The sequence below is a fragment of the Pseudopodoces humilis genome, chromosome 1 (genome assembly GCF_049639895.1).
Source record: "Pseudopodoces humilis isolate 2021_Gansu_Grassland_sample_001 chromosome 1, ASM4963989v1, whole genome shotgun sequence".
NCBI lineage: Eukaryota > Metazoa > Chordata > Aves > Passeriformes > Paridae > Pseudopodoces > Pseudopodoces humilis.
Genome location: NC_142200.1, coordinates 135,755,553 through 135,771,851, shown reverse-complemented (window position 1 = coordinate 135,771,851; position 16,299 = coordinate 135,755,553). Strand labels below are relative to the sequence as shown.

The following is a 16,299-nucleotide window of genomic DNA, read 5'->3' as shown; positions in this document are numbered from 1 at the left end:
ATGTCAATTCAAGACTTACAGGTGACACTTTTCTTAGTGGTGGGCATAGTTCTCTTGGTGAGAGCTTTTTGCGCAGTTCAGCTGAAAGCAAGGCAGCTCAGAAACCAATAAGAGCTGGATGGACTCTCTCTGTGTCAGCTTAACATGGTATTTAAAGCAAAATCATTTCAGGAAGAAATGCACATGATTCCAAACGCTGTTTTCAGGTTTAAATAAAATAAAATAGAATTTTTTTAAAAGTAGTAATTTCAAAGGGAAAGGTTCTTTATGAAGACATAGTTACAGCTTTCTTATTTCTGCTGATCTTGTTATGCAGATATCTAAGTATTGCCAAACCAACCTTAAGCCACAAATAAGACTAGAGATGACCCAAAACACAGACTGTGGCACTGCCAGCAGCTTGTCTTTCTCTCACCTCCAACACCACTTCTGGATCTAGCAATCCATTCTGATAAAAACAGCAGGCTCATCCCCTGCTCTGTCAGCTGCTTTCATGTATTTATTTATTTAGACCACACACTTTGCTTTTTTATCATTCAAATTGCAGAGATATATTGCTGATACCTTAGAAGGTCAAGTGTGCATGAGAAGAGGCAAAGACCAGAAAAAATAAAAACAAAGTCTAGAAGGTATAGGCAAAAATTCTTTAAAATATTTGAAGTTCCAATTGCCAGAAAAAGGCTGTTCATTAACTGTGACACTTTGTACAGATATAAAATAGAAGCTATTTTTATTTAAGAGCTAACAATGAATGCTTCCTAAATGAACAGTGGAGAATTAAATGGGGAGAACAAATGGAGGAGGAGAGATTCCTATCAGATACAAGATAATTACAAAGCCTTTCACAAGACAGATCATTTCTAGGTACAGTTTGAAGACAAATGTTAACCAACAGAAAAAAAATCTCTTCTTACCATGGAAGCATATATGATTTCAAAATAAAATATTTTTCTTTGTCTAACGCAACCAAATAAATGAGATTTTAAAGCAGCAGTTGTGAATGCTGACAGGTATGACTGAATTGCATATAGAAACAGGAATGTGTAACATTTGGAGTGACACTGTCTGGAAATGGTCCTGGCCCTAACTTGCATCTCCCAATAATCTAGCTGAGGTTTTAATTTTTAAGACCTACTATTTAAAAAAAAATAAAATTAAAAGCATCTTTGTATTGGAAGAAAATCCCCCATAGCTGGGAGTTTTCTGATGAAGTACTTTTAAGGGCAATTCTGTGAAAAAGGGTCTTCCTTCCCACTTCTCAAAATTTGCATGAGGACATTGTATTTTTCCTTTAACTCCATTTCTACTAAAAAGGCAGCCAGAGTAGATACATTTCACTTTCTGAAATGGCTGGCTCCAGAGTGCTGCTCCATCATCCCTGGCTGTCCTTGTGGAGGGAAGCAAGACTCCAGCTAATTCTTACCTTGGCCTGGTGGTGGAATGGGAATTAAGAGCAGGGGATGGTGAGGTGTAGGGAGGAAAAGAGCAGGTTGTAGGGACAGAGTGGAAGACAAAGGGTGCCCCACCTTCTCAAGACATCCCCCCACCCCAAGAGGAACTCTGAAGGAGAATTCCTCCTGGAGAAGCCTGATCCAGCATGACCTTCCGTGATGCCTCACAAAAACACCTATGTCTTAAAGTCTACCCATTCCCAGAGTTCAGGAGCTATTACCCCTTTTCTTCTCAAGAGCCTTCATTAGGTCAGACATGAAATTGGCTTGCTTGCCTCCCCCTGCCATCAGAGGTGGCCCCACTGACTGTGGCTCTCCTTCTTGTCCTGTGCTTTCCAGCCTTTTTGGAGGAAGTGGTACAGGTTTCTTCGCTGGAGGTGGTGGTGGCTTACTGGAGACAGGTGGAGGTGGAGGGGGTAATGGCACATCTCCATTACTGCTGCTGGAGACTGGTGGTGGTGGAGGCACAAAATCAGGAGGTGGTTCACAGAAATCAGGTGGTGGTGGTGGAGGAAAATCAACCTTCAGTGTAGGTGGTGGTGGTGGAGGAAAATCAACCTTCAGTGTAGGTGGTGGTGCTGGAAAGCTCTCTGGATCTGTTAGGAAAATGCCACTGTCTCGTTTCACTTTGGAGGGCAGAACTGGTGAAGCAGAAATAGCAGATGAACGCCTTTCAGGTGGAGGAGGAGGCTGCAGTGATGTCCTCTTACTCTGGACTTTCTGTGGCCTCAGCAATGGCTGTGCCAGGCTGGGTGCACTGGCATTATTTGTTTCAGCCTTTAATAAGCAGAAAAATAAAAGGACAGACATAGTAAATGTGTAAATTAATGCCACTGCCTAAGAACATAAAAAAAATGTGAAAATACATCAGTGTAGTGACAGGGAAATTAGGTAGAGTACATTTTGCCTGAAATATGAAAATGATATTTTGTTTTCTTTCTGGAGCTGCCACAGAGGTTTGACAGTGGAAACCTTCCTGTTGACAGTATTCATAGTGCTTCTTTGAATGCTGTCCACAGACAATAAGTATTTCTAAAATTTCAAATTGCAGCTAGTAAGACTAAAATCAAGAACGTGTCTTTGGGATGCATTGTCCTTGAGCCCGGAAGAAATGATCCTTGAATTTTGACCACCTCTTTTGGACCCCTCTTCCCTTCAGGGCCTTCTCCCATGAGATTCTTCCAAGAATATCCCTAAAGATGCTAAAGTTAGCTTTCCTGGAGTCCCTGTTTGTAATTGTGCTCTCTGTCCTGCCACTTCTTCCTTCATTACTGAACTCTACAACCCCATGGCCACTGCAGCCAAGGCTGCTCCAACCTTCACATGTCCAACAAGGCCTTCCCTGTTTGTTAGTATAAGGTTGGGCAGCCCAGCATTCCTTGTGGGATCCTCCACTACCTGTGAGAGGAAGTTGTCATCACTGCTTTCCAGGAACGCCCTGCACTGCTTGTGCTTTGCTGTTTTGCTTCTCCAGAAGATGTCAGGATAGTTAAGGACCCCAAGAACCAGGGCCTGTGACTGTGGGGCTGCTTCCAGCTGCCTGTAGAAGGCCTCATCCACTTCCTCCTGACCAGGCGGCCTGTGGCAAGCACCCATCATTGTGTCACCCTTACTAACCCGCCCTTTTATCCCCACCAGGGCAGAGCTCAGTATTCTCCAAGTGTTGCCTCACATCAAGGGTGACTCCACCACTGCACCTTCCTGGTCTCTCTCCTAAAACAGCCTGTGGCCCTTCATGACAACATTCCAGTCACGGGAGCTATCTCACCACATCCATAACTGCAATGAGATCGAAGCCCAGTGGATACACACAGATCTCTAGCTCCTCCTGTTTCTTTGCTGCTTCTTGAGAAAAGTGCTCTGCATCTCTGCAGTCAGCATTAATTCTGGCATGAGCTAATTATAACATGTATGCCTCCTCTTCCTCACTCCTTGCCTACAAACATGGAAGTAAATCAGACACAGGAGGAGGGAGCCACTGGCTGAGTTCTCTGAATGTGATCTGGTCCAGAGGAAGTGAGGTTCAGAACAGAGAAACAGGAGGAACTCAAAGACAGAAACGGGAAGTGTAGAACATATAATGCTGGTGACAGGAAAATCCTAGGAATTTAATTTCATTTGTTCTGTGAACTTCATGCATGATGGAGAGATTGAATAATGAACTGCAAACAAATGCTTACTTTTTTTCTGTATGATGTTCTTGAGGTTCTCTTGACTGTACCCATTGCTATTTTTACAGCCAGATTTGGTTCAAGTACATGAAGTTTGGAGCTTAACTAAGAAATATATTTAGAGCCTAAGGAAAACATGTAATGTTTTCCCTTAGTTCTTCATAGTTTCTCCTTTCTTACACACTCATCTTCAGCTGTGCAGTGTTCCCTACTGAAAGCACTACTGCATGCCTTGTAAAAGGCAAGACCTCTTTTCTTTGCAGAGACAGAATATGGCACCAAGGCTCTGGCAGCACACTTTGAGACTATCCTAGCAGGCACATTCCTATTCTTGCTACATGAACTCATGGCTGCTTTTTCTGAAGACCAGAAGCAGTGGGTGGCTGTGCCTTCACCTCCCACTGGAGGGTCCTGGTTCTGCACAGCACACACACAGTTTGCAGTGTGTAAAACAAGAGGAGGGGCAGCCAGTTTTCCCAAGAACCAAATCCTTCTCATTGGCACTTTGAGGGGGAAGATAGAAGGTGAAGGAAAACAAACTTGGAGAACTTGTTCACAAGTGACATTTAACTGTAGTAACTGATCACTTGTACCTCGGATGTATCCGCTTTCTTCTGAGGGTCTGGAAATTCTGCACTGGAACAAGGAACACTTTGGGGAATCTGTCCATTTGACTGATCAGTACCTGTGACAAGGAGAGAAGTCAGAGGGAAGAGAGTGTTATGTTTCTGTGATATTAACTAGATCAGGGAATAACCAACTAAGAAAAAAGGCTATACAAATTTCTTCACAACTTCCACATGTTACTAGTTTTTTATATGTAACTCAGTAAAATCAGTTTTCTAGTTCAAGCTCATTTTGTGACTTTTCATATTCATATTTTTATATTCTGTTCATTACTTAGAGAAAATAAAGTACCTTACATTAAAACACCTGTGTTTCATAACAGCATTTTGAAGTTTGCAGTGTGCTGTAGTATTGCTACATTCCCAGTTTTTATTGCTTTTGTTTTGTTTAATTTAGGCTAAAGACTAAAAGCACCATGGATTCATACCAATCAGTCATGGGAGTGGAAGGTCTGAAATCCTACACAAGGGCTGATCCACTCACTTTCTTTAGTAAATGAGCTAAAGCATCTCCCCTACCCCACTTAGAATCACAAAGATCTGTGAATTTCCCTGTGTTCTCAGATTAGTTTGGATCTGGAAGCTGGCTGAGTTAAAGCTCTGCAAAACATCTGCCCACCATTTCTGCTTGTGCAAGGGATATGCATAAATAACCCAGTACTGTCAAATGGAGTAAGTGAATGTGAGACCAAAGAACAAATTTACAAGTTTAATTATAAAAAATCCCCTGCCCCTGTGTAGTCTGATGATGATTAAATACTCTCCAGTTTAATGCAGCATTTTTGAAAGCTGCATGTGTCAAAGTAGTAGACAGTGTTTGCTGCTTAGAGATGTACATTTGCAAACCTTAATGACTGCCTTAGCTCTATTATAATTTACAGTTCTGAGATCCAGTAAAGTTCCACTCATGTACTTCTTGGATGTTAATGAACTCTTAGCTGTCTACAGTGTAGACTAAGCACAACAATGGCTTTAATCATAACATGTACTTTACTGATCAGCAAAGAGGTTCCAGGAAAATGTTAAGAAATAGAATAAAGTATTTTTACTGCCATTCCTGCAAATCCCATGACTGGAAGAGAGGTAAAACAAACTCTGCAGTGTGCCTAATTTACTAAGACTATTTAAGCTTCAAGGGGTGGTCTAATGTCAGGTTTTATGCCTATGCCTGCGCAGTGTTCAGCATATTTGATCCAAAGTACTATTTGGATCATTCAAACTACAATCTTGTATTGGTTGAAGGACAAACATGGAAGTCAACAAAGAGATAAAACCAATCTTGTGGCTCTCCTTCCTCGGTGGAAGGAGATGTAATTACCTGGAGCCCAAAGGGATTATGCTTCCTAAGTGGAGCAAGTTATTGTCTTACCTCCCTTTTTCTGCTGTTCATAGCAGAGCAGGAGTTTGGTTTTCACACTGCTCAAAGATGATGCTGCCTCCTGTCATACTGAGATTTAACTAAATGAAGGAGAGAAGAGAGATCCACTCTATCTAGTACAAGATATGGTGTTCTACTTGGCAAAAATGTTGTAACAGAACGCTGGGACACGGTAATCTGTTTCTTCTTCTGTTAATGGATTTCATAAACTATGCAAGACTTGAAAGCAGCACTTGATACATTATCTCTTGTCAGCCAGCTAATGGACTCCCAGACAATATAGTAAGCCCATGCCCTTGCGAGCCCATGCATTCTATTCTCAAGATTTATTTTTAATTTAAATGTTATAGTATTCTTTACAAGTTAATTTCTTCAAAATTTTATAGTGAATTAGCACTTGTTTTAAGAAAATAAAAAGGTAGTCCAAATAATGCAAAATATAGATACCGAAATGCAAAATATTTATCCTTGTAGTGACAAGGAACACATGCATGAAGCAATATCTTCTGTCTTTCAAGCATCATGATATTGTACAGGAGCACACATACACTGACTTTTTTAGTGTTCAAAGGCACACAGTAAGGCAGAGAAGGAAACAACATATTTTGACTGAGATGCACCCGGGATGCTTCAGAGCCAAAGACTACACAGGTTAGGGTATATGTGAACATACCAATGCTGATTACAGTAGTGTGTCCAGGGAATAGTGGCTACATGGTATGTGAGAACCAAAGTTTCACCTGCCTTCCTTGGCTGCCACTGAAGTTGACAGAGTACATCCCCTGCCCAGTTCACACAGGACTGTATTTTTCTATAGCAGATTTTAGCTTATACTGAAGTCAGCCCATACAAATGGCTATGGAGCCATCTGAAAACAGAATGGACATGCTTTGTTCCATTTCCAAAACACAAACTAACAGCTGCTCACACTTAGGCAGTTCTAGCAGCATAGTCAGGCCCCAGGTTTTATACAGGGCCGCTACAACAAATGTAAGAAACCCAGAATCACAGTGACTTGCCTCAATTACAACACTAATGATCCTTCAGAGATATTTCCATAGAGACAGTATACATGACTAAAACCTTTCCAGGCTACTTAACCATGTAATGCAATCCATTAGTTAAAATTAGCAGTATATTCTATTGAACACATGCAGTGTTCCTGGATTCCAGTCAGGAGCTGAAGTCACAGATGTATATACAGCCTTAATAAGGCCTCAGTCCTGCCCATGTCCAGGACAGATGGCAGCACCAGCATGGAGCCCCATGGCCAGCCACTTCTCTACTGCTGTCAGCACCTGCACAAATGTTTCATGACTGTCAAACACACCCTCAATCAAGTAAACTTCCTCCTGTCAAGGACTGATGCTGTCCAGATGCCAGGCACCCGCAAAAGCTGCTTGCTCACTCCTCTCTGCTGTTGGGCAGAGGAGAGAAAATTTAACTAACAGTTCAGGGGTTCAGATAAGAACTGGGAGAGTTCACTCACCAAATACCATCAAGGGCAAAACAGACACAGCTTAGAGATATAAAGTTAACTTACTGCTAACAAAATCAGAGCAGGATAATGAGAAGTAAAACAAGCCCTTAAAAACACCTTTCCCCATCAGAAACATCCCTGATCTCAAAACAGTCTGTTATGGGTGTCCCCAGTCCAGATGTGTATTTATTAACATGGAACAGTAGGAAGACCACTCTCTATCTCCCATGTACTCAAAAAAGGTGAACTGAAGCCCTAGAAAGGTATTTGAGCTGTCTACATGAAAGTCAGAATATTAACTGCCAACAGTGATTTCTACTTTGCCTGCCTTATGACAGTGAGTACTTGACCAGCATGCCCTTCCTAATAAAGCATATCTTAAGCATGTAGACTAAAAATAGTCATGCAAGTTACAGCTCGTATCATGCACTGTTGTACTGGCATCATGATTAGATCAGTAACAGCAATACAATGAAGCTGCTGGAAAAGTAGGGTTAGAAAATAACGCAATCCTTTCTTACTCTTGTGTCCTAACACCCACATTGTTACCATGCAAATGAGTGAAAGGCTAGGACAGAGTGGCTCACCCTGTAATAATCTTTCTATAATGATCAATCTCAGAATATCCCGCTCATCCCTTTTACTAATTGGAAGAAAATCTCCACTACAGTGTAGAGATGGGCAAACAGAAAGTTTCAAGACATGGACTATCAGTCTGCAAAATGTAGATGGAGGATAAAGGATTCAGATGCCAACAGAAAAATGCTTTATTAAGTTATGCAGATTTAAACTGATTTTCAGTGAACTGTCTTTGTACTTTCCAAGTTCTAACTGTAAAGTGAGAGCTTTGCTGCTACACTGGCCTGTCTATAAAAAGACTTCTTGCTGAATCCCTGGGATAGTTTTCTGAACAAAGACTCTATGCAACACTGATGATAATAGAAAGGGGCAAAAAATGTGACTTCAACTGCCATGACAGTGTCAGTACCTGCAGATGAGGATCCTGCAGGGGCAGCTGGTTCCACCACTTTTTGATTCGCCCACCTAGAGGACAAGCCAGCTTTCTTCACTGCACATTTGTAATTGTCATAGAGTGTCTTGCCGTACTGCAAAAGAATAAAAACAATTACACAAGCTTGACAAAGGCTTGACAAAGGCCAAGCATTCATTTTGCTCTTGGATAACTTTTCTGATCCTGTTTCTTCCTACCTAGTTTTGTTAAAAAGCGCCTTTCTAGAAGTAGTGTGCCTTTTCTGTTTAGGGTCAGGTAGAAAGCATAGTAAAACATGAATGCCCATGACCAAACACAGTCCTACTGATACAATGCTTACATTTGATGTTTGTTTCAGTATTTGTAAACTTCTTGAAACCTAGCTTTAAAATCAACTGTTCTCAGTATCTTTTTCCAAGCATTATATTTTCAAACTGGAAACTTGAGACACCAAATCCCAGGCTCTAGAGCAAACAGCTCTGTCAGTGTAAGACACGACATAATTTCATGTTCACCCCACACCTTTGTTATATGCCATCCTGCAGCAAAACTGTCAGGAAAAAGCCCAAAGTAACAGTTAAGAGGAGTAGGTCTGTGTGGGAAAATACAGCCAATACCTAGAGCTTGCACATTAGCACATTATAGCCACAGCTAATTATTATATATATATATATATATATATATATATATATATATATATATATATATATATATATATATATATATATATACAGTTATTATTGAGCCAGCTAACTGTGCAGCAAGTTTTATGAGGACATGAGTTTTATAGCTACTGAACTCACTCCTGTGTTAATAAGAAAAACATACTGATAGCTAAGGTACAGGGACATTCAGCAAATCCATCCTCATCATGCACTTCCAATCTTTGTTTCTATGGTAAAACTAGCATGAATGTTCATTCTTGTCACAGCATTTCCAGTTGAGGTGATGACAGTCAGTAACCTCAAGAAGACCTGATTTTACAGAAAACATATTAAAGTAAATTTACTTTTAATCTCACCTTGGCAATCCTTATTCCTGTTACCCACTGATGCAGGGTTGTTTTATCATCACAGCACAAGTACTTGATATATTGTGACTCCTTTTGAATCTGGGGGTGCTGAAAGATATTAATTTATAAAATGAGACAAACACAGAAATTAAATCACTATACAAAAGTCTGAAGGCACAATGGCCCTGTGAAAACACATCATGAAGATGATTTGAAAAACAAAAAAAGGCAGCAAAAACAGAGTATAAGAAAATATAAAAAATATGGTGATTATGAACAATACATGAGTTGCCACTGGCAGCTTTTGCTTGAAATAATTTAAGTGCACTGTAATATGAATTCAAGGGTTTCAGAAATGTAACAGTGATCTAGAGTACAATGACATCTACAATTGCTCTGGTTCAAGGTCTAACATGCAATGTACAAACACTAGAAGGAAGTCTGTTTCTCTTTTTGTGGCTTGTCACATGTGAGGCACCCAGACTGAACATTGAACATAATTTCAAAGGTGAAAAGTTGAAAAGTTTTCAAAGAGTATGTTAAATTTAAGTATAAACTTTCAGCTGAAACAGATTTTTCCTCCTAACTGACTGCTTTTCTTTGGGCTCAATTCTAGGTTTCTTCTTATATATTTTTATTCAGTTCTACTCTTGCTGTTTTGGAAAAAAATTTATATATATATATATGTTCTAGACAGAGGATCATTCCAAATCCAGCACTATCAGAAGTATTCTTTTTCATTTGTTTGTACTAGAAACCTCTTCCATTTTAAAACCTTTTTTCTTTCATTTTGAAGAAGAATTAGGATCTGTTTCCTTTATTGATCAAGGTAGTATGGGTATGTGTTGACATACCTTTTGCAACTCAAAGACCATCAAAATGCCAGACTTCCTACCTGCCTAGGACTGAACATTCTCTCTAAGACTCAGAAGGAATTAGGTTTCCCCTGTTGAAGCGGAGAAGGATGTAAGTCTTTAGTAACTTGGGTGGAATAACATACTGCCATCTCTTGATATGCAAAGGAAAGAATGGACCCAAAGGAAAACTGCTTCATTATCCCTTATTTATGTGTTCATTTCTATCTATATTCTTAAAAATTGTAAGTGCACAGTTAGTGAAATACTGTGAATGCACGAAGAGTGGCTAAATATAGTCCAAGGATTCACTCTCTTTTCAGCCTGTACAGTTAAAAATTCAAGGCACGCCTCCACCTAGCAATGACACCTGGTTTGTAGCTATCATTAAGTCCCCAAAGCAGAGCAATGCTGGACATGGGGAACTCAGCAAAGTCCCTCCCAGCGTGGAGTGCTGTCAGCCTCTGGCTCATGTAGGTGCCACCTCCTCATAAATATCTGCTGATGGGTGGGGCATCCTGCTGCAGAGGCCAAACCTGCCCACAGCTGGGTGACCCAAGGGCTCACAAGCAGAGCCAAATACAGCGGACTTGCTCCTCAGCCACATGTCCTTTGCTCCCTGCTCAGCACTGCAGATGCCAGGCTTCCCCTGTTTGTGCTGACCCAGCTGCTCAGGAGGCCACATTTTGATTAAAATAACCACCAAAACCAGAACTGATCTGGGTTAAATATAACCCATTTCATCATGCTGTAGTTTTGGTTTATATGTTTGTAAACCCAGCAGTTCACAGCATGACCTCACATACAGCGAGGGAATAAGGCACATTGTAGCTTGGGGAGAGAATGAGTAGCAAGGGATGGATGAGAGGATGGGACTGCACAAGCCATTATTGCTGCCAAAGCCCTGTATCATCAAATTATAGAGTGAGAGGGAACATACCATGGAGATAATTGTGAGGAAGAAAAAACAAAGGGATATCCCAAGGCAGTCCTGTGGATAACCATGTTACAAGTCCTTGCATGTTTGCACTCAGCTGCTCACACAGGTCTTGGCCATTTTTCTGCAAACACACAGCTGGCCACCTCCCCTGGACAATGGATACACCGAGTCTACTTCCACCTCTGGAATTGCCTGTGGCTACCTTATTCCGTTACATTCCATTCCTCTGGGGCACTCCCAAACTGAGTGAGGGACAGCTCAGACTGCAAGTCCAGAGGTACCAGCTCACTGTCACCACGTACCTTAACTGCAGAGCAGGAGCCATGCCCACCTCCTGGACTCTCACCCATCACCCCTGCACACAGCTCAATGTATAGGGCTGTATCTTGTTTCTGTACACCTCTGCCGTGTATCAAACCAAGGCAGTAACCAGGCCCCTGGACAAACAGCCTGCTCCAGCTCCCAGCATCTGCCTGTCCTTGTCTCCCACAGCCTTGGAGAGCCTGAATGCTGCTCCGAGTGAGCTCTGCTAGCACAAGATGTGCCTAGGACACAATGCCCAAAAATCCTTATTTCCTTACACTATTTCTCCATTTGGTGACCAAACACAGTGAAAATCAATAGAAAATTCAGCCAGAATGGTACCTTTAAAAGGGAACTGTAAGCAGACACTTTTTTGTGTGACAGAATACATCCCATATACCTGGGTTACGTTATCACCAATGGAGACAAAAGAACCAGGAGGTGCAAAGACACTGCAATCCTCCATAAATTCAGTTCTTCAGGCACTTTTCAACCAGCAACTAGCAATTTTGCTCCAGTGTGTAAGGTCCTACTGAACCCAGCAGATGGCACCCAAACCTTTCAAAAAGGAAAAAAGAGAGCTTTTCCTTCCCCTTCTTTTTCATGGCAAGAAGTCCATTGCATCTACATATTCCCCTCCATTTTTAAATACCACACTTACTAGTGTGTGTTTTTATTACAAGAAGAAATAGAGAACTTCCATAATTTAACAAATGGTTGATGCAAACATCTGGAATCTGTCCACACTGCATAACAAGGCAGAAGAGGTCATGGCATAGTAAGCTAGGTAATGATTCCATAGACACATAGACACAGCCCTGCCACTGGGATCTGATTCTGGGGTGCTCAAGAGAGGCTGCTGCAGACCTCTCCTCTGGGGCACCCTATGGAACTATCAGTTTCACAAGAACACCTGTACTGTGTCAGAACAAAGGTCCCTGAACCCAGAATCTGGACTCTGAAAGTGGCCAGAAATGGGGGAAGAGAAAGTACAAGATAAGCATATATGATACTTCCTTCTCTGTACACTCTCTGTCTACAGTGATTTTCAGCAATTTTCTGAGATTCATGGGGTTTCCCCATAAATAGGTTCTCTTCCAGGTACTTCTTCAGTTTTTTATTGAGCACAAAGAGAGTTCTGGCATCCACAACACCTTTTAGCAACAACTTTAGTAAGTCTGTCACATACTCTATGATGAACCATTTCCTCCTCTGAACCTGACTGCCACTAGCTTTGTGTAACATTCTTGTTTTGGAAGAGACACTGAATGCCCGAGCCCTAGCCACACCTTTCCATGCCACCCCTGAGCTTAGAGATCCACATCATACTCATGGCAAGTTGTCTCTCCTTTTCAGCCTACGGGCTTCTAGTCTCTTCAGTCATTTTTCAAGTCAAAGCAATTCCTTACCTTTGCTTATCCTTGTTGCCCCTGCTTGATACTTTTCCAAGTTTATTATATATTCTCTTTGACATGAGAGGACCAGAACTGCACAGAAACCATGAACTTGTGCCATGGTAAGGCAACATTTGCTGTTTTATCATCTACGTCTTTCCTAATCGTTCCTAATGCTTGATTCATATATCCGACAACTACTTAACAGTGAACCTCAGACTCCCAATGGCCTTCCAGAATTCCTCATTCTGCCCTTTCCATGATGATCTGAATAAAATAATATCATCATCAAGTTTCCTCACCTCCCTCCTTACCCTGACTATGAATATTTTCAGACTGGGGGGTCTCATAATCCTGAGAAGTTGAGGGGGAACTGTCAGTGAACAAGGTGACAGTGTCCCTTGCTGGATAACATGTGAGTTACTTTCTGGCTAGCCTTTACCCTATCTTTTGCTGGCTATTGTCTCCACTAGACAATCCATCTTAACTACTGATATTCACCAGTGGGACCTATTCCAAATTGCCCCAATCAGTTTCTTGATTAAATTACTCCAATCAGCAACCATGATTAAGCACGCAGTCACAAATATGTGCTGTCAATTAGGGACCAAAGTAGCAAGCTGCAGAACCCCAGCTCTGTGAAGGAAGGTCAGACACCTCAGAGCTATCAGGCACCCTGTATAATCTCTTTGTTACAGCTGAGAGCTGCATTGTCTCTCATTTTCCAAGAAGCAGCAGTAGCACTGGCTCTTTTTACATGTAACTTTATGAATGACACATGAAGCTTAAGTCATTACTGATCCACAGCCCACTGAGGTCAGCTGGAAATATCCCCTCAACTCACAAGGGTCAGGCCTAAGGAGGACTGTTCCAGGCTGCCAGTACAGAGGCTGCCAGTACAGAGGCTGCCTACAGCAGCTGTCCACAAGGCCAGACCACAGGTACAAACACCAGCAGCACCAAGTTTAGCCCTCAAGGTTTATACCCATACAAGATTAATAGTAACTGGCTCAAATGGAGACATTTGGCTTCCTGTGGTTTTTAGATGCATGAAGCATGCTACTTTAGCTAGGAAGGTGAAATGTTTCAGCCAAGAATTGTCACAGCCCACCCACCCCACCATTTGCTCACTTGGAGTGATGATATGATGTGAAATGAATATGATAGTGAAATTGCTTCAGTAGTACAAACAGCAGAAGTCTCAGATCTCAATGCTGACCTTTACAAGCTCAATTTTCCACTTAAAACTTCACAGAAGATCTACTACATAGTGCATAAAAACGTTGATTCAGAGTAAGCAATCTGAAGAAGAACCTAAGCAGCTGGAAGTGCCTGGAAATGCTGACTTGGTATGAAGATCCCTAAACAATTCTATGATTCTGAGTGGACCAATTTCCTCCTTTCACAGCTCTGGTGTCTCAGGAGAGTGTTTAGTCTAGCACACAGACATAAGCAGCTGTAGTCACTATGCAAGTCTGGTTTTACTAAACTAGATTCAGAGTCTCTGTAATAACTTCTCTGTGAGACTAGCAGAGGTCAACTACATCAATCATGACTGTCATGTGAGAAATACTGTACTTTTAAGGGAAAACAACACTAACCTCAGTATGTCACACCTCACACATAGACACAGATAAATTATTTTGTTATAGGGCGAATACCATGTCCTGAAAAGATCATTAAAATCATCTGATAGCAAAGTGAAAACATCTTCACTGGAAAGGTTCAGCACCTTTGACTCTGAAATATGCAGCACCAAAATTAATTATGAAAGACAACTGTTTGAACAGCAACAACTCTAGAAGTCATAGTTTAAAAGAAAAGTGGAAATATGCAAGTAGAAAGGTTCTCCAGAATTTTTCGCACACTAAAAACATTGAATAGTGCTTTGAAATAATATGGACTACAGTGAACTTTCAGCTAAATAATGATGAATTAGTTGCATCATTGAGCCTGATTTTTCAGGTATTTAAGATCTGAGCATCTCAAACATGAGGCTGCAAAAGTGCTGTGTTTCACCCAGAAAAGCACTGAAAAGGCTTGGAACAGAACCTAGTATTCTCCCCTGTGTCCCACTGTCTCCTCCGTAAGTATCAATTGTCTAGAGATAAAAAAAGCAGAAGCACTTGAATACAAAGAGTTTGTTTTCTGGAGAGGCTGAAAAAAATATTTGTCCACAGATAACATTTTCAGATATAAAGTAAACTTTTTGCCTAAGGAAAAAGAAGATAAACCACATTGAAAACCTGAATAAATGGGAACTGAATGATGTGGTTTCTATGGTGTCTGCCAAAAAAAATGACTGAAGGCCATGTGTGCATGAAATTGGAGATTATCCCAATAAAATGTTCTTTTGCGTTGCCTTCTTCCAACACTGAAGATGAAAAGTAAATTGAAGTTATTCAGGCATCTCATTGCATTCCTTGCCCCAAAATATATGGATCATTGCTCAGTCTCTGAGGCAGAAACAATAGCCAGAAGCATAAAGAGTGACTAACTTTGGATCACAAGCTTTGGCTTTTGGCAGAATTTTCACAAAATCCTCAATGCTTTTGTATACCTTAACTACTACCAATGAATTTCTGCTGTGTTAAACTAGCTTCTCTGAAAAGCTGAGACTCTTCTGGCTCCTGTGACTGAAAGAAGAATTAATAATCAGTACCTTTCAAAAGCCACATTGAAATTGTTCAGATTTGCAATCTACTATTCATCATGGTCAAATTCAGATGCTATGCAACCCTTGCATGAAGATAATCGTACTTAACTGATCTTTTGAAGATCTGTGAACTCTATGTATAAAAGAATAATTACCCTATTATAAGGAAATTATTATTTTGACCTACATTTCTCTAATGACCTGAGGCAAAATTTTTAGGTCATTAAAATATATATATAATAGCCATTTTTACCAAAGAGGTCTGTTTTATGCAGGAAGTAATATTTTCCAAAGCTATCATATTCAATTTCTCCCTGTCATTCTCTGTCCTTATTCTCCCTCCTGTTTATACATTAATATAGTAAAGCTGTGCATGTACATGACTGTAATCTCACGCACCTGAAAGTGTTCTGCCATAAAAAGTACTTCTACTTCTTCTTTCTCAGTTAATCTAGCAATGAATTCACTCTGAAATACTTATCTGAAGCACTCATACTAACACAATTTCCAAATCTTTCACATAAAAAATAAATTTCTTGCTTTCTATCTTTGTTTCCTGCATTAGCCATTTGTTCTACATAGTTATTATTCATAGTGTTTTCTATCTCAAACACTGCTAATTCTCACCTTCTACCTTTTAAACTGTCTTTGTGTTGAGTGCATTACATACATGATTCAGCCTACATGGAGCACATGGGGTGTGAGGGAGGAGGGAATCAGGAGAGAAGCAGCTAAATACAAAATTATCTGCTAAAATGATGCTGCTATTGCAAACAAGCTATTCTTCTTGAAAATTTACTTCCAAAATTCTTTACATCATTAGATTTTTATTTTTTTTTTAAAATCACAGTGCCAAATTATGCCAGGAAAACTTAACTGTTTTGACTGCACAGAAAAATGTACCCAGCTGTAGAAATAGAGGATGATTCGCCTTTGTCTCAGTTTATCCCCAGGAAACCAATTTTTTCATCCTAGATTAATTCAGCATTATGCACCATTACCTCCAGATTACTCAAGCATAACCAGCACTCATAAACTATAAT

The 16,299-nt window shown here is 40.6% G+C and overlaps 1 protein-coding gene across 1 annotated transcript in view; it reads right to left on the bottom strand.

Moving 5' to 3' along the window:
- Positions 1-713: 713 nt before the first annotated feature.
- APBB1IP (amyloid beta precursor protein binding family B member 1 interacting protein) overlaps positions 714-16,299 on the bottom strand; it is a 64,660-nt gene continuing 49,074 nt past the window's right edge. The window contains exons 11-14 of the mRNA XM_014248608.2: positions 9,119-9,217; positions 8,095-8,212; positions 4,216-4,307; positions 714-2,228 (exon numbers count right to left, since the gene is read on the bottom strand). Coding sequence (XP_014104083.2) covers positions 1,659-2,228; positions 4,216-4,307; positions 8,095-8,212; positions 9,119-9,217 — 879 coding nt within the window. The 3' untranslated portion in view covers positions 714-1,658. The remainder of the gene's footprint in view (positions 2,229-4,215; positions 4,308-8,094; positions 8,213-9,118; positions 9,218-16,299) is intronic.